This window comes from Aulonocara stuartgranti (genome assembly GCF_965226115.1).
Source record: "Aulonocara stuartgranti genome assembly, chromosome: 17".
Classification (NCBI taxonomy): domain Eukaryota; kingdom Metazoa; phylum Chordata; class Actinopteri; order Cichliformes; family Cichlidae; genus Aulonocara; species Aulonocara stuartgranti.
The window spans coordinates 18,675,789-18,703,601 of NC_138953.1; the positions used below are offsets into that span (position 1 = coordinate 18,675,789).

Here is a 27,813-nt window from a genome sequence, read left to right on the forward strand (position 1 = left end):
AATGAAGCCCAACAATCATGTTTTACAGTCCTGTGGTCTCAGCCTCAGATACTTATCAAATCACACAAAGCTCATGTAGAAACAAATGTACAAAATATGTTCTCCTTCATTTCTGTCAAACAAAGCTGTATGAAACGTTTCCAGCTGTTAGTATCATGGTTGCTAAGCAACTTGGGCAGCGCGATGGAGGCCAGTCCGTCCCATTTCACAAGCCTACAAGCGTCGCACTTCCGGCCTCAGCAGTCTTTGAGTACGCGGCCCTTGAGGACCGTTAAGGCTGCGTAATTTAAGGCTGCAGACCCTGAATTGGGATAGAGCCATACATACATGTTTTGGTTCGTGCAACTGGTCCGTCGGGTTATTGTCTCCCCAGAAACATTTCCGTTGTGTTTTGTGTGCTTTTGCAGCGTTTTTCTTTTTGCAGGTGTTTTTCTTTTTGCAGTGTTTTTCTTTTTGAAGCGTTTTTCTTTTTGCAGCATTTTTCTTTTTGCAAGTGTTTTCTGAAGTTGCAGTCCGTTTGGCCTCTCAGGGCCACCGTAGTAACACACCCATACATTTGTAGAAAAACAATGGGACAGACAGTCTAAATTATTTGTTGATGATGTCATTTTGTTTATTGCATAATCAAACTGGTTACAGCATTCTCACATTATCAGTGTGTACAGTAAAAAAAAACTAAAGCAGCAACATTCTTAGTGAAATTAAATGAACCCAATTTATGAAGTATTACAGTTTCATGTGTGAGAACAGTTTACATTTTGGATACAGGTTTTTCCAAATGCAGACCTTGTTGACTCTTTAATTTCTCTTTAATGAAATTATGGACTTAATTGGTAGATTGTTATGACCCTGGCCATAATCTGTCTTGGTGGCTGTTTCTTTGTCTGTGTCTTTAAGTCTCTGCAGGTCCCTGATTGGATGAGCTGACGGCTGCTGATTGGCCCCCTGATCATATGGTTGCTTCAAAATCTGTCACCAGCAGTTGTCCCGGGGCAGCCACTGACAGCAGCAGCAGACCTGACCCTGGCCTCCAAAACCTGTGACATTTGTGCCTGTGACTTTTGCGACTTGCTGAGTTCTGTATATAGTGTGCACATTAGTTTTCACTGTAAATAGCACATTGTAAATAGCACTGGAACAGAAGGGGTGAGCTGCCTTATTGTTTTTCCTTGCACAGTTTTCTCAGTTAGGGAGTTAGGTGTAATGCTTGTCTTTTGTTTGGTTTTTGATTTCACATAGGGCTTTAGATAGCACCTCCTCCTGACTTAGCTTGTTTTGTTTGTTATTTTGGCCTTTGTTCACCCCGGAGCTTCATTTTTCAGTGTAGACAAATAAACCACCGTTCACTAAGAAATTGGTTTTCCCTCTGTGTATGGTTTTGGGGACCAGGGCGGGGTCAATCTTTTCAACTCTTATGTTGCGTTCCTGTACCCCTAGACTGGGGCGTAACAAGATCCATCTACTGTAACTGGAAAACTAAACAAAGAGTCGTTAATAGAGAAAATATTCTGGAGCTTAGAAAAGAAACTATTACATGACTTATTTGTAAGTGAGTCATTTCCCGACACCACTCCTGAATGTAGGGTTCCCCCACCCTACTGTTAAGTTTACAGATTCTCACAGTCGTCTTCACCTCTTTGTGTCTGAGGGTTTGTGTTCATTCCTGAAGTGTGGAGGAAGATTTTTAGAGTTCCTAGACAGACTGAATCCTGGAGATTCTGCTCTGTCCTCCTTTTCATCCACATCGTCAGTTGGTCTGAGAGAGAAAACATCAAAGTTAAAGCTTTAAGGTAAATTTCAAAACTTAAATTTAATACTCACTGTAAAACTTTTTATTTGTCATTACATATTGCATTATTTTATAATTAAAACATGAGGAATTCCATTTTGCTATAGTAGCATGCACCCTACTGGCATTGCAGCATTATTTTGAGTGAGCCATTATTTTGGAGTACCGTCTCCAAATTGAAGGCCAAGTTTCATATAATGGGGGATGTCAGAAACACAGCACAAAATGGTTGTTCCAAAAAAGACAACCATTTCCTAAGCACTTAAGAACCGTAGGTGGTTTTCTACAGATTTGCACAGTCCAAACAGACTGCACACAGCCAATCTCAGGTCTTATAGGGCTGCCAGTAGGCCAGCATGACTGCACTACACCATCAAGCACAAATTTCCTTACTGGGAATTAGTTTAATTTTAGCAGCTTCAGAATGTGAACTAACATTCAGTCATTAATTTCTTTTTGTTTTTATCTAAAATTCCAGCATAATGATGAACACATTATTAGAGATGGCACAATACCACTTTTTAACGTCCGATTCCGTTACCGATATCATAAATTTGGATATCTGCCGATACCGATATGAAGCTGATATAGTGTATTTTATAATCAATAAAACTTTTTAAAAAAAATATCTGCATTTTGTATAAGTTAATACTCGAGTTTTTAAAAAACAAAACACTAAAGCTATTCTGTTATACCTCTACTTAGTGGAAATATTAAACAAACAAACTAACAGGCCCTCTTCTCTGGGCCTGGACTCACATGTAAAGTCTTTGTCTCGTTCCTTTATTTAAAACTTTATTATTTAAACAGGCCTTCCGTTAATCAACACTTTTGAATTGTTTTGAATTTGCATTATTTATATTGTCTATTTTATTACTCAATGTTTTCTTTATTTTAACCTTTGTGTACAGCGCTTAATAAATAAACCTTACTTACTAATAGGGTTGCCAACTCCCAGCAAAATGCTTAATTAACGTAATCGACTTTAATTTAATGCACGTGTAAAATAAATGCACAGAAATCAATTATTTTTGTAAAAATAATTAAATCGATTCAACATATTTCTTCAACAGAATTGCAGACTGCACAGATGGTAATATAAAGTAATATAGCTTACTAGGGTATATATTAGACTTAATAGTTACTATATACACTAATGGACTTCTATACATTTTACATCCGATGAAAACTTTGGAGGTAAGATTCAACAACAAACAAAACAACACACAAAACAAAACAATTCAAATAATTATTTATTAAAAACTAGACACTTTAAATGATAATAACAAAGAAAAGTATTTCTTTGAGCCCCCATTTCCCTGTTAAAGCCCTACCTGGCCCCCTGGCAAAACTTTGCTACACCCACACCTGCACAGTTACCAACTGCTAGGTATGTAGAAAGTAATATTAAATAAATTCTAACAACAGCTTATCAAGCTTAAACGCTTCTGGTGCAAAGTGGGCAATAAACAAACAAGAGAGACGGGACTCGTGACAGAAAAGCCAATCAGCTAGTCATTGATCAGTTCCATGATTGAAGTAGCAACAGGAGGGGGAGAGAAGGTTGTTAAGCTTACCATGGGAATGCTTTACAAACATTCAGTGATGAATTTACACACTTGGTTTACTTCTCATGGATATCTTTCTCGGAGATGAAATGCTGGTTTGATAGTGAGGCTCCAAATGCTCAACTAGACTGCGAACAGGTCTCACACGCCACAGCGGCTCTATCACGTGACGCATACTGCTCCGACGTGCTAAGGTCATGAGCTGGGTTACGACATGTCGCAAGTTTTGTCAGGTGCTTTTGTGATATTTAATGGATCGCATTACATTTTTTATTTCTCTCCGATATCCGATCCAGTAATTTAGGCCAGGATCGGACCGATACCGATACGTAATATCGGATCACCGACGCAAATGAATACAGAGCTCAACTGAGGGAGCTAAAGGTAATGCCATCAATCAATCGCCTAATCATAATACTAACTGCACCGATAAAATAGTATTGTGAACAAAAACATCTTTTTAAAAACATTATTTTGATTTTGTTTTTAAATCTCACTTGTTACTACTAAATGTGATGCCATACTACTAATGACCTACTAATTTTAATTCAGGTGTGTTGCAGCACTTGATCTATAAAGTGAACATCAACCTCAATTTAAAAATAATAGGCTGTGGGGGCGCTTGTGTACACTGATGGAGTAGGACGCACTCTTCTCAGCTCCGCACTTTTCTTCTTTTTTTCCAACAATTTAACGCGACATCGTGCCTCTTTAATTAACTGGTCAACAGCACTACTGCTTTGCATCGACTACGATAAATACTGGACGACATGCCGCCTAAAAAAGATGCAACACACTGCCAGAAAGCAGTAGCTGAAAATTCTGCGAGCACCGACGCCATATTAGCAGCTATCGCTAGCCTAAAAACCTCTATGGAGACCCGCCTTGACACAATTGAGTGTACTTTGTCTATGCTCCAGGCAGATATCCGGTCATCTGAACAGCGTCTAGATCAGGGCTGCCCAATCCCAGTCCTCGAGAGCTACTATCCTGCAGCTTTTGGATACATCCCTACTCCAACACAGCTGAATCAAATGGTTTGATTACCTCTTCAGCATGCCATCATGTTTGGCAAAGGCCTGATAACAAGCCATTCATTTGATTCGGGTGTGTGGGAACAAGGATGCATCTAAAAGCTGCAGGACGGTAGCTCTCGAGGACCGGGATTGGGCACCCCTGGTCTAGATGTTATCGATGAGTCGCTTACTACAATGGACAGCCGTGTTTGTATGCTTGAAGCTACATGCAAGGAACTAAAGGCAGCCACCAATAACCTGCGTGGCAAGCTAGGCCAGATGGAGACGCGCTCATGTCGGGCCAACATTAGGATTGTTGGAGTGAAGGAAGGTGCTGAGGGCGGTAAGCCTGCGGACTTTGTTTCATCCCTGCTGCTGGATGTGTTGGGGAAAGACAACTTTATTAAGCCGATAAAAGTGGAGAGGGCACACTGCACCCTTAGACCAAAACCAACGGCTGGCCAGTGAACGAGGGCTATCATAGCCCAGTTGCATCATGAGAAAGACGTGTGGCATGTCCTGCGTCTGGCACGCCAACGTGCACCGTTGAGCTGCGATGGAGAGAATTTGTCCATCTTCCCTGACTACACTGCGGAGGTCCTTGCACAGGCCTTCAATACGGTCAGGAAAAAGCTTAGTGCCTCCGGAGTGACGTGCAGTCTGCGCTACCCGGCCCAGCTTCGGGTAGTTCACAACAACATCACTAACACCTTCAAGTCTCCTGCTGAAGCTGAACGTTTTGCGGACTCACTGTAATCGTGACCTGGTAATATATTTGTTCATGTTGTTGATGCGGCTGTATTTTTGAACATTCTCACTCTTCTCTTCCTATAGTGAGAGTCGCGATTCGTTCAATCATTTTTTGAATGCTTCTGTGGTGCTAGCTTTCTATCATTGTTGTTTGTTTTTTTTGCTACGACGTCTTAAAACTTTTCTCTATTGTGAAGTACTGAGAACGTTTACATTATAACTTTGGTTATACACAAGTCATTTTATACAGGGAGTGCAGAATTATTAGGCAAATGAGTATTTTGTCCACATCATCCTCTTCATGCATGTTGTCTTACTCCAAGCTTTATAGGCTCGAAAGCCTACTACCAATTAAGCATATTAGGTGATGTGCATCTCTGTAATGAGAAGGGGTGTGGTCTAATGACATCAACACCCTATATCAGGTGTGCATAATTATTAGGCAACGTCCTTTCCTTTGGCAAAATGGGTCAAAAGAAGGACTTGACAGGCTCAGAAAAGTCAAAAATAGTGAGATATCTTGCAGAGGGATGCAGCAGTCTCAAAATTGCAAAGCTTCTGAAGCATGATCATCGAACAATCAAGCGTTTCATTCAAAATAGTTAACAGGGTCGCAAGAAGCGTATGGAAAAACCAAGGCGCAAAATAACTGCCCATGAACTGAGAAAAGTCAAGCGTTCAGCTGCCAAGATGCCACTTGCCACCAGTTTGGCCATATTTCAGAGCTGCAACATCACTGGAGTGCCCAAAAGCACAAGGTGTGCAATACTCAGACACATGGCCATGGTAAGAAAGGCTGAAAGACGACCACCACTGAACAAGACACACAAGCTGAAACATCAAGACTGGGCCAAGAAATATCTCAAGACTGATTTTTCTAAGGTTTTATGGACTGATGAAATGAGAGTGAGTCTTGATGGGCCAGATGGATGGGCCCGTGGCTGGATTGGTAAAGGGCAGAGAGCTCCAGTCCGACTCAGACGCCAGCAAGGTGGAGGTGGAGTACTGGTTTGGGCTGGTATCATCAAAGATGAGCTTGTGGGGCCTTTTCGGGTTGAGGATGGAGTCAAGCTCAACTCCCAGTCCTACTGCCAGTTTCTGGAAGACACCTTCTTCAAGCAGTGGTACAGGAAGAAGTCTGCATCCTTCAAGAAAAACATGATTTTCATGCAGGACAATGCTCCATCACATGCGTCCAAGTACTCCACAGCGTGGCTGGCAAGAAAGGGTATAAAAGAAGAAAAACTAATGACATGGCCACCTTGTTCACCTGATCTGAACCCCATTGAGAACCTGTGGTCCATCATCAAATGTGAGATTTACAAGGAGGGAAAACAGTACACCTCTCTGAACAGTGTCTGGGAGGCTGTGGTTGCTGCTGCACGCAATGTTGATGGTGAACAGATCAAAACACTGATAGAATCCATGGATGGCAGGCTTTTGAGTGTCCTTGCAAAGAAAGGTGGCTATATTGGTTGCTGATTTGTTTTTGTTTTGTTTTTGAATGTCAGATATGTATATTTGTGAATGTGGAGATGTTATATTGGTTTCACTGGTACAAATAAATAATTGAAATGGGTATATATTTGTTTTTTGTTAAGTTGCCTAATAATTATGCACAGTAATAGTCACCTGCACACACAGATATCCCCCTAAAATAGCTAAAACTAAAAACAAACTAAAAACTACTTCCAAAAACATTCAGCTTTGATATTAATGAGTTTTTTGGGTTCATTGTGAACATGGTTGTTGTTCAATAATAAAATTATTCCTCAAAAATACAACTTGCCTAATAATTCTGCACTCCCTGTATGTTTGTGTCTTTTTTTCTTTTTTTTTACCCAATCAGTCGATTTATGGGTGTAACCAAGGCTGGACTGGGACAAAAAATCGGCCCGGGCATTTTGACTAGAGACCGGCCCACCAGGATGAAGATTGAAAATGTGACGTCATTCAGGGGTAAAACCGCAAAGGATTCTGGGAACTTGTGGCAAGAGGTACTAGCGCACGCAGGCTTTCAATTGAACTCCGTTACACAGCGATAAAAAGAAACACAAAAAATGGCAAGAAGCTGTTGTATTATTAACTGCAACAGCCGGTCGCATGACAGCCACGGGAAGCTGATCGTTTTTTTTTAATCGGTTTACGTCGTTGAAGAGAAATGTTTTAAGCCATGTTTCCGAAGTAAGACCTGACGGATGGTCTGAATATACCAAATATAACGTCTCAGAACACTCCAGCTCACATGTTAGTCTGCTCCAAGCATTCCCACAAAGGTCAGAGTTTTTTAGTCGTTAATACGTCATTTTTCTTAACATAATTGGTGATATAGGTTACAAGCAAGTCTGGCGCTGAACAGAAATTGTCGCGCTATGCTCCTTTGTTTATTGTGCATAAATAGTAAATTGTCCTGACAAAATATTGCGTTTCGCTTCTGTTATTACCATGGTACATTGACAAAAACATATACTTTTATTCACAGGGTAAAACAGTTGTTTTGTATCACTAATTGTCCAGTGTGATTACAACATACAATATTATTGTCACTGCTACATTTCTGTGATGAACCAGAAATTATTTCCACTACTAATTAATTACCGTTGAGCTCAAAGGTTATATTAATAAATGGTTAACGAATGTGTAGTTATGACGACGATTTGTGAGACTGGTAAACTTACCTTTGTTCGTACCATGGTCTTTACTTTCTACACGGTGCATTTCAAGGTCCTGTACCCATCCGTCGGTAAACTGTACCTGGGCTTGTTGCAGTGACCTGAAATTACTAAACTTCATGAGTGTATGCACTCACTCCAAGAACCGTGTAATTATAAATATGAGCGTGGTGAAAGTTGGGCAGCACGCTAACGTCTTTTGTCCCTCTGTGTTCTCGTAAGGGTCTGACCCTTTCACACCTTTGATTTTTTCCTCGTATCTTTTCTTTGTCTTTTCGTCGAGTCTGTCTTTGTACGGACCGGCATTGTTCTCCTTTTGTTTTGTACATTCCTTTTTTGTGCGGCAAAGAAAAAACAAGAAGGTATTGGAACCGGAGAATGAACGTTTTGCGGTGCTGCAAATGCTTGCATTTGATGCGGTACTTGGATTGTTTTGCCACGAGTTCCCGGCATGCAATGCGTGAAAATCACATGATTGCTAAACAAGGGGGCGGGTGCATTCGGCCTCCTCGGCTGTAATTGGTCCAGCCCAGAGTCGATCATGACCAATTGGCCAATCCAACACCTTTCATTATATATACCCTTCCTTAAAAAAAAAAAAAAAAAATCCATCGGCCCATAAAAACAAAAAATCGCCAGCGGCCCACCGGGCAAATGCCCGGTATGCCCGATGGCCAGTCCAGCTATGGGTGTAACTATTGTTTTGATTAATGGAGTCTGGTGCGGAGCTGCTATACACGAAGGATGTTTTTTTCTCTTTTTCTTTTTTGTTTTTTTGTGCTCCTCTTCCCGGCAGTCCCCTTAATGCACGCTGGGATGGGCCACAGTGGTTCTTGTTCTTTTTTGCGGCCTTTTTCTTTTTGGGGGGTGGGGTTCAGTGTTCTTGTTGTTAATTTTGTTTTATGTTTACATCCTGGAATTTCAAGGGCTTAGGCAGAGCTTTGAAACGTGGGAAGGTTATGTCACATTTGAAGCATTTATCTTCTGATAGAATTTTTCTTCAGGAAACTCATATTCACTCCAATGAACAGAGATGTTTAAGAGCAAATTGGGTGTCGAAGGTTTACTGGTCCACTTTCACATCTAAGGCCAGAGGTGTTGCTATACTCATACGGAAAACCACTCCATTTATATTTGGATCCGTCGTTACTGATCCGGATGGGAGATTTGTTTTGGTCTCTGGGTCCATTAACTCTTTTCCACTGGTCTTGCTAAATATCTATGCCCCTAATTTTGACTGTCCTGACTTCTTTTCCAAAATATTTGACCTAATTTCTGAATATAATATGTCTAATATAATTGGTGGCGATTTTAACTGCTATTTTGATCCTGTTTTAGATAGATTGTCTACAAAAATAGCCCTCACTACTAGATCCACGGCAGTTTTGAACAATCTGGTAAAATCACACAACATGGTAGACGTTTGGAGGCTTCAGCATCCAAATGACAGGCAATATTCCTTTTTTTCACCTGTACATCGTAGCTTTACCAGAATAGATTACTTTGTTACAGATTCTAGACTATTACCCAGTATTATCAGCTCTGCTTATCATCAGATCTTGATTTCTGACCATGCCCCACTTACCATGAAAATAGATTTTAATTTAAAGCCTCGAATTTTCAATTGGAAATTCCATTCTACCCTTCTGTCAAACAAAAACTTCTTAAAACATAACGACAACGGTGAGGTCTCTGATTCCACTCTTTGGGAATCTTTTAAGGCAGTATTGCGTGGCAAGATCATCTCCTTTCAAACATTTTCGAAAAGAACTAGATTAAATCGTCTGTCCCAAATTGAGTCTGAATTATCAACATTAGAGGAGGCACTTCGCCAATCTGATACTGAGGACATATCTAATGCTAATCTAAAACTAAAACTCGAATACAATCATATTTTGGGAACCCAAGTCGGTAGCGATATTATTAAATTGAAACAAAGACACTTTGAGTTGGGAGATAAACCCCATAAATTACTTGCCAGACAATTAAAAGATGTGCAAGCCTATCGCACCATACACAAAATTGCCTCCTCTACCGGTGAATTAATTACTGATCCTAAGCTGATTAACGACAGATTTGTTGAGTTTTTCAGCACACTGTACTCTTCTAAATCAAACACCACTGACTCTGAGCTTTTTAGCTTTCTTAACTCTCTGAGTATTCCAACCCTTACAGAATCTGCCACCCAAGCACTTGAAGCTGACTTCAGCATCACAGAAGTCAAAGCTGCTATAGTTTCTTTCCCTAGCTGTAAAGGCTGCGGACCGGATGGGTTCAACATAGAATTTTATAAAGCCCATATTGATATAATCGCTCCACTTTTACTCAGAATGGTGAACTGCTCTATTGCACAGGGCTCTTTCCCTGATAGCATATATGATACCCACGTTTGTCTTCTCCCTAAGAAGGACAGAGACTACAACGAAGCATCTTGTAAATGGTGACGCGCTCCCACAATGCATTGCGGTGTGACGTCAACTCCAAAGCCCTATAGGCTGTGCGAAATTTTGCACTTATAGTATAGCATGTGTAAGTCTCTAACACCAAATCAAACTTGCATGTCAATTTTCAATTTACCAAAATGGAAATGAGGTTTTATGGTTCACGCAAACTATGTTTATGCTATTACAAATATATATATTTTTACCTTTTTATATATTTTCTTTGTGGCAAAAATGCTGACAAAATATACCTACACTAAATGTGTGTAGAAAAATATTGCTAAGCGCACCATGGACTAACTCTTCTCTACTGACCTTAATAAACTGTAGTTTCACGAGATCAGACAGCTGCTTCTTATCGGAATCATGCAGGTTGTTTTTACTCAGGTCTAGATGTGTCAGGTGAGAAGGGTTGGCCTTCAGAGCAGAGACCAGAGTAGCACAGCTGGTATTTGATAAATTACAGCTCTCCAATCTGAATAAAGCAAGCAGATAAAATCACTGATAATTCATTCAGATGATTTCACGTTTTAAATGCGCAGCTCAGGATTACTGCAATCAAAAAATCAATCAGCTTCTGTGAAATGAGTAGTGACTATTCATTCTGTTATCGTGGATCATAATCATCTCAACTACACACATGCAAAGGTCAGCATGACATTCAAACACATATTCATATCAACAGACATCATGCTGGTGACCTCTGTCAAGTCTCTTACAGGATTACACGATCAGTATGATATAAATATGTTAAACATATAAAAATATGTGTTTTAATGTCGCTTTCTTTGTGTGTGTGTCTCCTTCATTATCTTAAATAAATCAAATTTTCCTTATTTGAAAACAAAGTAAATTTCGGAAAAGAAAAATGAAAATATAATTAAAAGAAAAATTTACAGCTTGATGGATGGAAGTAGAGTGCTTGGGAAATAAACAGATGTGTAAAGACTTGTTTAAAACAAAGCATTATATTGTTTATTAGGCAAATAAACTAAATGATTAAATACTCAGTATTTGCATACAAATAATAACTAAAAAACTATTTTGTATTTCTTGTTTTGGCATTCCTGCTGGCATTCTTTTCCTGCACATGTCTCTTTTGTTAGGGAGTTCCAGATAGTTTCTAGCTGTTTCCAAATTTGATTCCACTATATCCCAAAGCTTCCAATAAGATACAAGTCAGGACTTCATCATGAGATATTTCATACTGAATTTCATGTTTTTCTTTACCCAAGTTCGAGCAGGCACATTGGACTTCTGTAACATTATTGTAATTATAAGTAACAGACTCTAAATTAACTCACATCAGAGTCTCAAGTGTACACTTTGGACTCTCCAGAAAACCACAGAGCTGTATGATCCCTGAATCCTGCAGATTGTTGTCACTCAGGTCTAGATGTTTCAAGTGAGAGGGGTTGGACTTCAAAGCAGAGACTAGAGCAGCACAGCTGATCTCTGACAACCTGCAGTTTTTCAATCTGAATAAAGGAAAAAACAGATAAAGTCATTAATAATTCAAATAGCTGCTTATTATTTCATTTCCATGACCATTGATGACCTATATTGGACAGCAATAGACTCCTTTGTAAGGAGATTAATTTAATTCACAAGTCAAACAACTGAGATATCTCCAGAAATAAAAGCAATCCCATTGAAATAACCTTAGAGTCTGCAGTCTACAGTTTGAACTCTCCAGAGCAGCACATAGCTGCTTCAATGCTGAATCCTTCAGGTGGTTTCCACTCAGATCCAGCTCTGTCAGATGGGAAGGGCTGGACTTCAGAGCTGAGGCCACAATTTCATAGTGAGTTGTTGAGAGCCAACAGTTAGAAAGTCTGTAATGGCAAAAATATTAGAAAACATTATTATAAATAGGACATTTTATATTCATTTTGTACATTTGAGTTGGAGTCTTGCTGTTTGGCATTTTGTTATTCATATCAGTGGTTCATCAGTTCCACTTGGAAAGATGATCTCTTTGCCTGCTGTCAAGCAGTAAAGAAATTAAACCAAACATTTGACAGTGTCAGATCTGAACCTGATTAAATATGATAACAATTAAATATGTGGATGTGGACTTTTAATATCTAAAAACATTCATGATAAATCCTGAATCTGGTTCTACAAAAGTTTTTTTTCCTGTTCCAAGGGTGTTTTTCCTTCCTAATGTTGCCAAATCCTTGCTCATAGGGGGTTGTCTGCTAATTAGGGCTTTCTCTGTATTATTTTAGTGTCTTGACCTTAAAATGTAAAGTGCCTTGAGACAACTGTAAATAACCTGCTGCTCCTGCACATTAAAAATCCAATTTAGGTGGTTCAGCATCTGATTAAAATGACTGTTGAATGCCTCCTAGGTGAGGTGATGTCCAACTGGAAGGAAGCTTTAAAAGAGAGCATTGGGAGGATAAGCATAAGCACAATTATTATCACATCTGGGCTCACCGAAACTTTCTGCAATTCCTCACAGCTGGAATCAATCTCCGCTGTCCCTCGGGTGATGTGTTGTATTTCCCAAGGTCCAACTCATCCAGAACCCCTTCGGACATCTCCAGCATGTAGGCCAGGCCTGAGCAGTGGATCTCAGAGAGTTTCTGCTTTGATCTGTTTTCTGACTTCAGGTACTCTTGGATCTCCTGATGCACTGAGAGGTCATTCATCTCCATCAGACAGTGGAAAATGTTTATGCTCCTGTCAGGAGAGATTTCATAACTATTCATTTTTTTGAGGTTCTTGATGACTCTCTGGATGATTTCTGGTTTGTTCTCTGTCTGACCCAAGAGGCCTCGTAGCAGTGTCTGGGTGGACTCCAGAGAGAGGCCATGAAGGAAACGAACAAAGAGGTCAAGGTGGCCATTTTTACTTTGGAGGGATTTTTCCATGATTCTCCAGAGAAACACATCCAAAGAGGAGCTTTTCATGTCATCATCATCATAATCATCACCGAATAAATGAGGAAAAATATTTATCAGGAAGTCCTCCACCACCTGTGTCTTCCTTTCAGTGTGACAGTGGAACATGTAGACAGCAGCCAGAAACTCCTGAATGCTCAGATGAACAAAGGAGTAGACCGATTTCTGGAAGATCACACACTCTCTTTTGACGATCTCTGTACAAACACCTGAGTACACTAAGGTCTCTGTGACATCCAGACCGCACAGTTCCAGGTCTTCTTGGTAGAACAGGATGTTTCCTTTCTCCAGATGTTCAAAGGCCAGCCTCCCCAACTTCAGGAGAACTTCCCTGTCAGCCTGCATCAGCTCCTGTGGACTCGTCTCATGTCCCTCGAGGTACTTGTTCTTCTTCCTCTTTGTCTGAACCAGCAGGAAGTGTGAGTACATGTCAGTCAGGGTCTTGGGCAGCTCTCCTCTCTGCTCTGTGGTCATGTGCTCCAGAACTGTAGCAGTGATCCAGCAGAAGACTGGGATTCTACACATGATGTGGATGCTCCTGGATGCCCTCATATGTGAGATGATTCCGCTGGACAGCTCTTCATCACTGAATCTCCTCCTGAAGTACTCCTCCTTCTGGGCGTCAGTGAAGCCTTGTACTTCTGTTACCCTGTCAACATATATGGGAGGGATCTGATTGGATGCTGCAGGTCGGGAAGTTATCCAGATGAGAGCGGAGGGAAGCAGATTCCTCTTGAAGAGGTTTGTCAGCAGCCCAATAACTGATGACTTCTGTGTGATATCAGACATGAGCTTCCTGTTGGTGAAATCCAATGAAAGTCTGCTTTCATCCAGGCCGTCAAAGATGAGCAAAAGTTTACAGACAGCGAGCTTCTCTGCTTTGACCTTCTGCAATGCTGGATGGAAAACATGGAGCAGCTCCAGAAGACTGTACTGCTCATCTCTGATCAGGTTCAGCTCCCTGAATGAAAGCAGAATCACCACACTGATGTCTTGGTTCTCCAAACCTTTGGCCCAGTCCAGAGCGAACTTCTGTACTAAGAAAGTCTTTCCAACACCAGCAACGCCATTCGTCAGAACCACTCTGATGGGTCTCTGTTGTTCAGGTAAGGCTTTAAAGATGTCCTGGCACCTGATTGGAGTGTCATAAAGGATCTTGGAAGCTGTCTCCAGCTGCCTCACCTCATGTTGGGTATGAACCTCTTCACTCTGTCCCTCTGTGATGTAGAGCTCAGTGTAGATCCTGTTGAGGAGGGTTCTACTTCCTGTTTCATCAGTTCCTTCAGTCACACGTTCACATCTCCTCCTCAGACTGATCTTATGTTCATCTAATACCTCCTGCAGGACAGCATCTGCTAAATGAAACAATAATCATTGGCCTCATTAACTAATATTTGCATGCACAATTTACACATTTGCATTTGTATTCTTACCTTTCAAAAAAATAAAGTGTTCCCATGCAAAATCAGCATGCCAGATTCATGAAACATGATTACTGGCCTCTTTTGTTCTTACCACTGTGCGTTTGTTAGTACATCAGAGTTGCTCAGAAACAACAGACTAACACAATACAAGAAAAAGAAGAAAAAAGAAGGGTAAGAACCACGAACCCTAATCTATCAATCCCATGTGAGAAGCTCAATGCAGTGGAAAAAAAGAGTGTAGTGTTAAATGTATATTGTCGACATATGACTGGGTGCGTTTTGTTCTTATAGTTTATATAAATAAAGGGGTCACAAGCAAGGACATCAGGTAAAGACAGCATTACAACTGATGTAGGGAGTGGTCAGAGGGAAGTGCAAACAAATTCCGGTACAAAAATATTGATAAATCATGGGTTTTTTTTTTGTGATTTGTGTGTATGCATTGAGACCCAGCCTAACAAAATATAGTGAAAGAAAACAAATATCACAATAAGAAGTCCATTTTTCAGAAATGAGACCATCAGCAGATATATGTTAAGTCTTACTTTATACACTGCTGCTCTTACCGGTAGTCTGGAGTTCAGCTCCGGTTCTGGGTCCACTGATGTCCAAGGAATTCAGACAAAGAATTGTAGATTTGTAGAATTGTACACAGGTTGGTAAGTTTTTTAGAACCATTTCTAATTAAATCATCACTTCAAACAATTGTACATAGGTACAAGTTATTTGGATATGTCACTATTTTTCCATGGTTTGGAAGAAGACCTGAACTGTCATCCTCAGATGAGAGAAAATTAAAGGATATTCCTGCCTGCCATGAACTGGTTTACTGTCCCCTGAGAACCAAATTTTACACCGTCATGGAGTGAGAGTCATAAGCTTCTCTAAAATCTAGGTTGGTACGCAAAACAAAACTAGAATTTAATGAGATAATTAATAAAAAAACAAAATTCTTAGTACAAAGTCTATGCTTACAAAATTATGAACATGGTATTAAATCCAGTCAATTTCTAGTGAACCAACTAAAAATAAATAAAGAAAAAACAACTTGAAATAATCTGCAAAACTCTCTCAAAGAGATTAGAGAAAATAACCCCCTCTTAATTCATCCTGACCAAACTTGTTTCATAAAAGCTAGGCACTCATCAACAAATACACGTAGATTACTTAATTTGATAGACTACTCATACAGTAAAAACATCGAAACTACAATATTTTCTTTAGATGCAGAAAAAGTGTTTGACAGAGTTAACTGGAAATTTCTATTTGCAACTTTACACAAATTTGGTTTTGGAACCTCTTTCATTATCGATCCATCCATCCATCTTCATCCACTTTATCCAAGACCGGGCCGCGGGGGCAGCAGCCTAAGCAAAGAGGCCCAGACCTCCCTCTCCCCAGCCACCTCCTCCAGCTTATCCAGGGGAACACCAAGGCGTTCCCAGGCCAGCCGAGAGATATAATCTCTCCAGCGTGTCCTGGGTCTGCCCCGGGGCCTCCTCCCGGTGGGACATGCCTGGAACACCTCACCCAGGAGGCGCCCAGGGGGCATCCTTATCAGATGCCCGAACCACCTCAGCTGGCTCCTTTCGATGTGGAGCAGCAGCTGCTCTACTCTGAGCCCCTCCCGGATGGCCGAACTTCTCACCCTATCTCTAAGGGAGAGGCCAGCCACCCTTCGGAGGAAGCTCATTTCTGCCGCTTGTATCCGCGATCTCGTTCTTTCAGTCACTACCCACAGCTCGTGGCCATAGGTGAGGGTAGGGACGTAGATCGACCGGTAAATTGAGAGCTTCGCTTTTACACTCAGCTCCCTCTTCACCACGACGGACCGGTGCAGCGTCTGCATTACTGCAGCTGCAGCCCCAATCCGTCTGTCGATCTCCGGCTCCCTTCTCCCATCACTCGCGAACAAGACCCCGAGATACTTGAACTCCTCCACTTGGGGCAGGAACTCATCACCGACCCGGAGTGGGCACTCCACCCTTTCCCGGCTCAGAACCATGGCCTCAGATTTGGAGGTGCTGATCCTCATTCCCGCTGCTTCACACTCGGCTGCGAACCGTTCTAGTGCGAGCTGGAGGCCCTCACCCGATGAAGCCAACAGAACCACATCATCCGCAAAAATCAGAGATGAGATTCTGAGGCCACCAAAGCGAAAGCCCTCCGCCACTTGGCTGCGCCTAGAAATCCTGTCCATAAAAATTATGAACAGAACCGGAGACAAAGGGCAGCCCTGGCGGAGCCCATCACCCACCGGGAACGAGTCCGACTTATTGCCGGCAATGCGAACCAAGCTCTTGCAACGGTTGTATAGGGATCGAATGGCCCGTAGCAATGGGCCAGACACCCCATACTCCCACAACACCTCCCACAGGACACCCCGAGGGACACGGTCGAATGCCTTCTCTAAGTCCACAAAACACATGTAGACTGGTTGGGCAAACTCCCATGCACCCTCAAGTATCCTGGAGAGGATAAAGAGCTGGTCCAGTGTTTCGCGACCAGGACGAAAACCGCATTGTTCCTCCTGTATCCGAGGTTCGACTAGCGGACGAACTCTCCTTTCCAGCACTCTGGCATAGACTTTCCCAGGGAGGCTGTGGAGTGTGATCCCCCTGTAGTTGGAACACACCCTCCGGTCCCCCTTCTTAAAGATGGGGACCACCACCCCGGTCTGCCAGTCCACAGGTACTGCCCCTGATCTCCACGCAACATTGCAGAGGCGTGTCAACCAGGACAGCCCTACAATGTCCAGAGCCTTCAGGAACTCGGGGCGGACCTCATCAACACCAGGGGCTCTGCCACCAAGGAGTTGTTTAACTGCCTCAGTGACCTCACCCCCGGAAATTGGCGGAGTCATCCCAAGACTCTGCTTCCTCCTCGGAAGACGTGTCAGTGGGATTAAGGAGGTCCTTGAAGTATTCCTTCCACCGCCTGACAATTTTCTCAGTCGACGTCAGCAGCGCTCCGCCAGCACTATACACAGTGCAGGTAGAGCACCGCTTTCCCCTCCTGAGACGCCTGACGGTTTGCCAGAATCTCTTCGAGGCAGTCCGAAAGTCTTTTTCCATGGCCTCTCCGAACTCCTCCCACACCCGAGTTTTTGCTTCAGCCACTGCCCGAGCCGCATTCCGCTTGGCCTGTCGATACCTGTCGGCTGCCTCCGGAGTCCCACAGGCTAACCAAGCCCGATAGGACTCCCTTCACCTCTGGTGTCCACCATTTGGTTCGGGGATTACCACCACGGCAGGCCCAAATCACCTTGCGGTCGCAGCTCAATGCTGCAGCTTCGGCAATGGAGACGCTGAACATGGTCCATTCGGACTCAATGTCCCCAGTCTCCCTCGGAATGCTGTTGAAGCTCTGCTGGAGGTGTGCGTTGAAGATCTCGCGAACTGGGGCCTCTGCTAGACGTTCCCAGCACACCCTCACTACGCGTTTAGGTGCACCAGGTCTGTCCAGCGTCCTCCCCCGCCACCTGATCCAACTCACCACCAGGTGGTGATCAGTTGACAGCTCAGCCCCTCTCTTTACCCGAGTGTCCAGAACATATGGTCGCAGGTCTGCTGATACGATTACAAAATCGATCATCGACCTACGACCTAGAGCGTCCTGGTGCCACGTGCACTTATGGACACTCTTATGTTCGAACAGGGTGTTCGTTATGGCCAAACTGTGATTAGCACAGAAGTCCAATAACAAAGCACCACTCGGGTTCAGATCAGGGAGGCCGTTCCTCCCAATCACGCCCCTCCAGGTCTCGCTGTCGTTACCCACGTGAGCATTGAAGTCTCCCAGCAGGACAACAGAGTCTCCAGGTGGAGCACCTTCCACCCCCCCCCCCCCCCCAAGGGACTCTAAGAAGGCTGGGTACTCCGAACTGCCACTCGGCGCATAAGCGCAGATGACAGTCAGGACCCGTTCCCCGACCCTAAGGCGCAGGGAACAAACCCTCTCGTCCACCGGGAAAAACCCCAACGTACCGGCAGCAAGCTGAGGGGATATTAGAATACCCACCCCAGCCCGCCGCCTCTCACCAGGGGCAACTCCAGACTGAGACAGAGTCCAGCCCCTCTCCAGGAGACTGGTTCCAGAGCCGAAGCCATGCGTAGAGGTGTGCCCGACTATATCTAGCCGGTACCTTTCAACCTCACGCACTAACTCAGGCTCCTTCCCCACCAGAGAGGTGACATTCCATGTTCCTATTGCCAGTCTTGGCAGCCGGGGGTCAGTCCGCCAGGGCCTCCGCTCCTGGCCGCCACCCGACACACAATGCACCCGACCCCTATGGCGCCTCCTGCGGGTGGTGGGCCTGCGGGAGGATGGGCCCATGTCTCCTCTTCAGGCTGTGCCCGGCCGGGCCCCATGGACTAAGGCCCGGCCACCAGACGCTCACCCTCGGGCACCCTCCCCGGGCCTGGCTCCAGGGCGGGGCCCCGGTAACCCTATCCCGGGCAGGGTAAACTGTTCCCTCGATATTGTTTTCATAAGGGTCTTCTGAATCGCTCTTTGTCTGGTCCCTCACCCAGGACCAATTTGCCATGGGAGACCCTACCAGGGGGCAAAAGCCCCCAGACAACATAGCCCCTGGGATCCCTGGGACACACAAACCGCTCCACCACCTTATCATGGTAGAGGGGTTTGCCCTGGTGGGTTGCAGAGTATGCGGGTGCCTACTGGGGTCAGCGGGGGAGCTGGCCCCAGGGAGGGGCCACTTGCCCCTCCCTTCCTTCCCTCCCCATCTCCAGCTGCCTCCCTTTTCCCGCTCCACCACAATCACCCACACATGCAGGGCCTTGGGGTGGAGGTGTGTCACCAGGGTGCAGGGGAGGCATCCCCCCTCTGTCCCCTTCTGGCTGCCTGTGCCTCAATTTTATCCCACAACTTAGACATTCACATTACTCACATTCTCATAACACATACATATAGGACCTTGGGGGTGGGCACGCTACACGGCATCCAGATGACTTGTAATCTTATGTGCAGCACTTTGTGATTCTCTCTTGAAAGGTGCTATATAAATGAAAATTCATTTATTTATTTATTTATGACCATCAGGATGTACAACCTCACCCCTGGCGCCATTGCTGACCTCTCAATTTTAAATACACGTATACATTGAGGGCTGTCAGGAGGGGCAATGAGCTTACCTGCTGCTCTCTGGCAGGTAGCTCCATGCCCTCCTGGGTTTTAAATGCACCTTAGAACACACATGCATCAACATTACATATGAGCGGGCAGAGGGAGGTTTGGAGTCTTCACACCCCCCCGTTCTCTGTTGCCTGTTGGGGCGGGGGAGCTGGGAGGAGGAGTTGGCCATCCGATTAGGGTCTGGAATGTGGTGCCTCCCTGCTGCTGCGGAGTCTGGGCGGTCTTCTTCTCTCCACCCCAGGGAAGAGGGTAACACTACCTGGGTCTGGGTGCAGTTTCCCCCTCCAGGGGCAAGGGTACCTAGCCATGGGGTATAGAGTACACATGGGGAGTGTGATTGTGTGTACAGTGTCTATTTATGTCTGTCTCCACGTTGAGTGAGTGCTGCGTAATTGCATATAATAATAATAATGGATTGCATTTATATAGCGCTTTTCGGGGCCCTCAAAGCGCTGTACAATTCCACTATTCATTCACTCTCACATTCACACACTGGTGGAGGCAAGCTACAGTTGTAGTCACAGCTGCCCTGGGGCAGACTGTAAGAAGCGAGGCTGCCATATCGCGCCATCGGCCCCTCTGGCCATGAGAGCATGAGGGTGGGAATGGATGTTTGTATCTGTGTGTGCCTGTTTGTTTGTGTCTATATGTCAGGTCGGGTATCAGATGCCACCTCTCTAGGGACATCTCAGGCCCTCCAAGGTATTGAGGCCTATCTCCCCCCCACCACTCCCCCTGCCAGTGGCAGACGCCCTCAAACATTGGTGTATTGGTGGTTCTTTGTGTCCGGGGATGGGAGTCCAGGTACGTGCCGGCTCACAACTGGTGGTTGCTTGTAGGGGCCTGGAGCCTGGGGCTTGCTCGGGCCCCTTCGGGGGTGTGGTGCCCTCGGCCTCTTGGCCTGGGGCTCAGTCAGTCTGGCACAGCTGGCTGCCGGTGGAGCTCACGGGCACGTCACTGCAACCCCCCGGCTTCTGCTCTGCGGCTACTGAGTGACCCCTCATCTGGGGCTCTCCTCAGCTCTTTCCGGGATAGTGGCATGGTCGCCCCTCCGTTGGTCTTCCTTGGTCTCTTGTGCTCTCAGGGCCTCTGGATGTCTGAAGCCTGGATCCCCTCCATACCTGCTTCATGCCCTGGAGGATGGGGCTATGGCTTCCCACACCCTCTAGCAGATCATTACATGAAGTAACCTTTTAAATACAAGCGCGCTCACGCTCACAGGTGTACACACGGGTGCTCACACACACAAACTACACCCTTTTTGGCTCCTACCTCAAAGCACACTATACACTGTTGATCTTACATGCACAATAATATTCAATATTTAGTATTTACTGTTATATTCACATAGATCATCTCGATGATGTTGTTTATTATATTATTATATATGCTTGTTTATATGCTTGGGAATTCTTTCACGTCATCTTGGTGGCTGTTTATGTTCCTCCCTCTGCTAACCCCAAAGCTGCATGTGACACCATTCACTCTGCCGTAGCCCGGTTACAGACTCAGCACCCGAGTGCCTTTATTGTGATCTCGGGTGACTTCAACCATGTATCACTGGACAATACACTACCAACATTTAGACAATATGTGGACTGTCCCACCAGGGGAGAAGAAATTCTAGACCTACTGTATGCTAATGTCAAGGATGCATACAGCTCCTCCTCCCTCCCCCCACTTACTGTCAGATCATAACCTGATTCACCTCACCCCCCCGCTATGTGCCAATTGTGAGGAGGGAACCTGTGACCACGAGGACTGTTAGGAGGTGGTCAGAGGAGGCCTTAGCAGAACTACAGGGCTGTTTCGAGGTGACCAACTGGGAAACACTCTGTGAGCCTCACGCCGAGGACATCAATGGACTTACTGAGTGTATCACAGACTACATAACTTTCTGCACCGACTCCATTGTTCCAGCTCAGACTGTTCATTGTTACCCAAATAACAAGCCGCGGGTGACTAAGGACATCAAAGCCCTCCTCAACAACAAGAAAAGGGCTTTCAGAGGGGGCAATAAAGAGGAGGTGAGGAAGGTCCAGGTGTTACTAAAGGACAAGATCAGAGAGGCTAAGGACAATTACAGGAGGAAGCTGTAGTGGAAACTCCAGCAGAATAGCATGAGAGAGGTGTGGAGGGGCATGAAGACCATCACTGGATTCAGGCCAACCAACAGCAGGGGAGCTGAGGGAGGTGAGAATAGAGCTAACGAGTTGAATCTGTTTTTCAATAGATTCGACACCACAGTGTCTGCTCACACCCCCACAACCTCACCTGTAGTCTGCCTGGAATCCAGAGCCACACCACTGTGCCAGCCTCTCTCTTCACATGGCGCTGTTGCCTCCTGTGAGATTCCTGACACCCCTCTCCCACCCATCACCTTCACTTAATACCAGGTTGAGATGCAAATGAGGAGACTTCACTCAGGCAAGTCTGCTGGACCAGACGGAGTGAGTCCCCTCGTCCTCAAGACCTGTGCCCCCCAGCTGTGTGCAGTCTTTCATAAACTGTTTATGCTGAGTCTGAGTCTGCAGAGGGTACCAGTGATGTGAAAGACATCATGCCTCGTCCCTGTACCAAAGACGCCACGTCCCAGTGGCCCCCAGGATTACAGGCCCGTGGCACTGACCTCCCACATCATGAAGACCCTGGAAAGGCTCATCCTGGACCAGCTGCGACCCATAGTAAGACCACATCTGGATCCCCTTCAGTTCGCTTATCAGCCTCGTCTCGGAACTGAGGACGCCATCATCTACCTGATCAATCGTGTCTACACCCATCTGGACCAGCCGGTGAGCACTGTGAGGGTCATGTTTTTTGACTTTTCTAGTGCTTTCAATACCATCAGGCCGACCCTCCTGGGTAATAAGTTAGCAGCAATGCTGTTGCATGCTGGGGGTGCAGGCTGAGGGTAGGAGATGCCAACAGACTCAATAAACTAATCCGTAAGGCCAGTAATGTTGTGGGGATGGAGCTGGACTCCCTCAAGGTGGTGTCGGAGAGGCGGATGCTGTCCAAGATAAAGACAATGTTGGATAACACCTCCAACCCACTCCATGACATGCTGGTCAGTCACAGGAGCACGTTCAGTGAGAGACTGAGATTACCGAAAAGCACCACTGAACGACACAGGAAATCTTTCCTGCCTGTGGCCATCTCCCTGTACAACGCATCCACTTAACACACTGGTTACTGCTACAACTACACATGTTTCTTTTCCAGCTATTTATTAATGAGTGACTTATGTGTATATATATTAAAAAAACACCCAGCACGCCCCTGCGGGCGGTTTATCCTTCAAGCTCGGGTCCTCTACCAGAGGCCTGGGAGCTTGAGGGTCCTGCGCAGTATCTTAGCTGTTCCCAGGACTGCGCTCTTCTGGACAGAGATCTCCGATGTTATTCCCGGGATCTGCTGGAGCCACTCGCCTAGCTTGGGAGTCACCGCACCTAGTGCTCCGATTACCACGGGGACCACCGTTACCTTCACCCTCCACATCCTCTCGAGCTCTTCTCTGAGCCCTTGGTTTTTCTCCAGCTTCTCGTGTTCCTTCTTCCTGATATTGCTGTCATTCGGAACCGCTACATCGATCACTACGGCCGTCTTCTTCTGTTTGTCTACCACCACTATGTCTGGTTGGTTAGCCACCACCATTTTGTCCGTCTGTATCTGGAAGTCCCACAGGATCTTAGCTCGGTCATTCTCCACCACCCTTGGGGGCATCTCCCATTTTGGCCTCGGGACTTCCAGGTTATACTCGGCACAGATGTTCCTGTACACTATGCCGGCCACTTGGTTATGGCGTTCCATGTATGCCTTGCCTGCTAGCATCTTGCACCCTGCTGTTATGTGCTGGATTGTCTCTGGGGCACCTGGGGTCTTGCCTGGTGTGATAGACCCCAGCCTCTATGGATCTTGTGCTCAGAGCTTGTTCTTGTGCTGCCATGATTAGTGCCTCTGTGCTGTCTTTCAGTCCAGCTTTGTCCAGCCACTGGTAGGATTTCTGGATATCAGCCACCTCCTCTATCTGCCGGTGGTACATACCGTGCAGGGGCCTGTCCTTCCATGATGGTTCCTCGTCTCCCTCCTCTTTCTTGGGTTTCTGCTGCCTGAGGTATTCACTGAGCACTCGGTCAGTTGGGGCCATCTTCCCAATGTATTCTTGGATGTTCGTTGTCTCATCCTGGACTGTGGTGCTGACACTCACCAGTCCCCGGCCCCCTTCCTTCCGCTTAGCGTACAGCCTCAGGGTGCTGGACTTGGGGTGAAACCCTCCATGCATGGTAAGGAGCTTTCTTGTCTTTATGTCAGTGGCTTCTATCTCCTCCTTTGGCCAGCCTATTACCCCAGCAGGGTACCTGATCACGGGCAGGGCGTACGTGTTGATGGCCCGCATCTTGTTCTTACCATTCAGCTGACTCCTCAGGACTTGCCTGACCCTCTGCAGGTACTTGGTGGTTGCAGCTTTTCTAGCGGCCTCTTCATGGTTCCCATTCACCTGTGGGATCCCCAGGTACTTGTAACTGTCCTCTATGTCTGCAATGTTGCCTTCTGGTAGTTCAATCCCCTCAGTTCTGACTACCTTCCCTCTCTTTGTTACCATCCGACTACACTTCTCCAGTCCGAACGACATTCCAATGTCATTGCTGTATAGCCTGGTAGTGTGGATCAGTGAATCGATGTCTCGTTCACTCTTGGCATACAGCTTGATGTCATCCATGTACAGGAGGTGGCTGACAACTGCTCCGTTCCGTAGTCGGTATCCGTAGCCAGCCTTGTTAATGATCTCACTGAGGGGGTTCAGGCCTATGCAGAACAGCAGTGGGGACAGAGCATCTCCTTGGTAGATCGCGCACTTGATGGTGACTTGTGCTATGGGCTTGGAGTTGGCCTCTAGTGTTGTGATTCTGATTCTGATTCTGATGAAATAGACCAATACGGCAAGGCTGGGATGGCCCATTTGGTAAAGTAAATCCGTTGGGCATCTTTCTTTGCCTTTAGACAATAACTCTGATGGCAAAAGAACCGAACGGGACAGGTGGAAAAAATCCAAAAAACCCCCAAAACAAACAAAAACAAGAAGAAACGTCCAGCAGAACCAGGCTCAGTATGGCACAGGGAGAGTGGAGAGAGAGAGACAGGACAAAATGGAAACTATGGGAGAGGACACAGCGTTCAAAAATTACTAATGATTAAATGCAAAGTGGGGATAAACACAGCGAAAAAAATGTGCTTAAAAAAAAAAGAAGCTAATTTTATCATTAGAAGCACAGAGCAGCTAAGGTATGGTTCATGGCCAAAAACTGACATTTTAAGCCCAATCCTAAGAGGGTGTCTGTCTCCTGAATCCAAACTAGAAGTTGGTTCCGCTCAAGAGGGGCCTGAAAGCTGAAGGCTCTGACTCCCACTTTTAAATACTCTAGGAACAACAAGTAAGCCTGCAGTCTGAGAGTGAAGAGCTTAAGAGATAACAGAGTGAATGTGAAAAGTGAATCTGTGTTAACTGTGAGCCGTTTTCACTCCGACCACGTAACATACCCATGACTTTGTGGACTGGTGCCAGCAGAACTACCTCCAGATCAACACTGGTGGTAGACTTCCACAGGCACAAACATCCTGCACTGCAACCACTAAACATTCAAGGCATGGACATTGAGGCTGTGGACAGCTACAGGTACGTTATATTATACTCAGTTGTATATAGCATTTGTATTTGTTTTTATTCTATTGTATATAGCATTTTATTTTATTCTATTCTATTGTGTACAGTTGTGCAAAGTATCTTATTCTTATCCTATTCCAGTGTTTTTCTAATTTTTGCTATGTAACTTTGCACTTTCTACTTTCTGCTGTAACAAAACAAATTTCCCACCTGTGGGACTAATAAAGGTTATCTTATCTTATCTTACCTTATCTGTCATGTCCCAAGGCATTCCTCAGGAACGTGAAAGGTAACCTTCGCGTTCCCATGATGTGCACTGGGTTGTGGATGGAATCCAATAGATTGATGTTTTGGCAGTAATACACATTCCAACGTGTATTCCAGCCCTAGCCCTAATCCTAACCCTAACCTTATCCCTAACCTTAACCACCACCTTAACCGTGTTAGATAGTGTTTTCCAAAGCGATTACAGTAAAATAAATGTGTAGATTCATTCCAAACGCTTCTCATGTTTCTTAATTTTTCCGACCTCATAATATAGGGATGTGTATGCTTATATGGGTGTCCGAAAGCGTAACATACCGAAGATTTGTCACCTAGTGTAAAATTTTACGCTTTGAGAGTAAGAACGTGTTGGAACTGTCGAGCATGGTGGTGATAACATCATGCTTGACAGTTCCACTTTCAGTTAAAAAGCCACAACCTGCTGTCTTAGTTAATTATATGTCAATCTCCAGCCTTCCTTTTATTTCAAAAATTCTTGAAAGAGTAGTTGTCAAACAGCTAACAGATCATCTGCAGAGGAATGGTTTCAGTCGGGTTTCAGAGTGCATCACAGCACAGAAACAGCTTTAGTTAAGGTTACAAATGATCTTATGGCCTCTGGCAGTGGACTCATCTCTGTGCTTGTCCTGCTAGACTTCAGTGAAGTGTTCAATACTGCTGACTGTAATATTTTATTACAGAGATGAGAGCACGCTTTAGGTTTTACAGGTATGGATACCTGGTTTATCTATCCATGAAGCCAGATGACACATAGCATTTGGTAAAACTACAGGAATGTCTCAAATTTCCTGCTTCTACATTCAGCTAAAACACATTTTATTGTACTCTCCCCTAAAAATGTTTGCAATATGGTATCTAACTAGATCCATATTGTGGATTGCATTACTGTGAACCCCAGTAACACTGTGAGGAATTTTAGAGTCGTTTTTGACCAGGATATATCATTCAGACATCCTGTCTCAGAGTAATGCTGAAAAGCTTGTTCATGCATTTGTTACACTAGACTAGGCTGTTCAGGTCACTGAAAGCCTTCAGATGTTTCAAAACGCTGCACTGAGAGTACTCAGGGACTAGAAAGGGAGCATTTTTCTCCCCTATTAGTTTCTCTTCATTGCCTCTCTGTTAAATTCAGAATCAAATTTAGATCAGTCAATCAATCAATCAATCATCCCCCCCCCCACCACACACACACACTTAAAGAGTAAAATTGGGCTGGATACGCATGAGCCAAGTGAGATAGATTTGTAGATTGCATAAAGTGAATGAAATAATGACGGAGGGCTACATTTAAATTTGTCAGCTTGACCTTGGAAACATGGACACAGTTGGCTGTTCCAACAGAACAATAGGTCCATGCTAGGATTTTGAATTAACTAGCAATTCTGCCAAAAATAATAGTCAAATATCCAGAATTATAGGAAAAAAAATCAGAAAGATAATATAATAAAAAAGAATAGAGCAAAAGTAGAAAAGCACAATGGGGAAACAACTGCTGCCCTTGGAAGAAAGAAAAAACATACAAAAACCAAACAGCACCTGGAAGAGAAAAATATGGGAAGATAAACACAACACAAATCAACAACTGTGTTGTTTTTGTGTGTGAGTGTCTTTGTGTGCGTCTTTTTCACAAATGTGCTTCGTAAAGAGGTTGAGAGGCTGTAATAACCTCGGACCCGAGGGCCCACATGTTAATGACAACCAAGTGCCAACCGAAGCAGATTTAGTGGATTTATATTTAGAAAGTTATTAAAGATGTATGCTGTTTACAGTTACGGTTGCAAACTGTCCTGTTTTAGCTGAGACATCTCGTATAATGAGCAAAATTGGTGCATTGTGATTCTGGCATGCCAGCGTCCCTTATTTGATAGTTAAAAACTTGGCAACCCAACAGCGATCCCACGCTAGAAAAATAACAGTTCAAAGATATCTTTAAAAACTCAGTAACCATGACATTAATGCCAAATGCAAACATCTCATCACAACTACCAGTAGAAACAGTCTCTTACTTTTTGTCTGAAGGGCTAGACTCACCACTGAATGCCAGAGGAACATCTCTGGAAATGCGACGCTTCATAGACAAAAGCCTGGATCCAGTGAAGGATGAGGATCCTGGTCGATCCTTGTCCTTCTTCAGATCACTCAT

At 44.6% G+C, this 27,813-nt stretch overlaps 1 protein-coding gene across 1 annotated transcript; it reads right to left on the reverse strand.

The window, feature by feature from the left end:
• Positions 1–642: 642 nt before the first annotated feature.
• Positions 643–27,813, reverse strand: LOC309693090 (protein NLRC3-like; the record flags this gene model as incomplete). The annotated part of the gene is made up of 6 exons (XM_082512067.1): positions 643–1,756; positions 10,552–10,711; positions 11,541–11,714; positions 11,898–12,071; positions 12,679–14,497; positions 27,702–27,813. The coding sequence occupies 6 exons, from the start codon at positions 27,811–27,813 to the stop codon at positions 1,748–1,750; spliced, it is 2,448 nt and encodes an 815-aa protein (XP_082368193.1). The 3' UTR covers positions 643–1,747.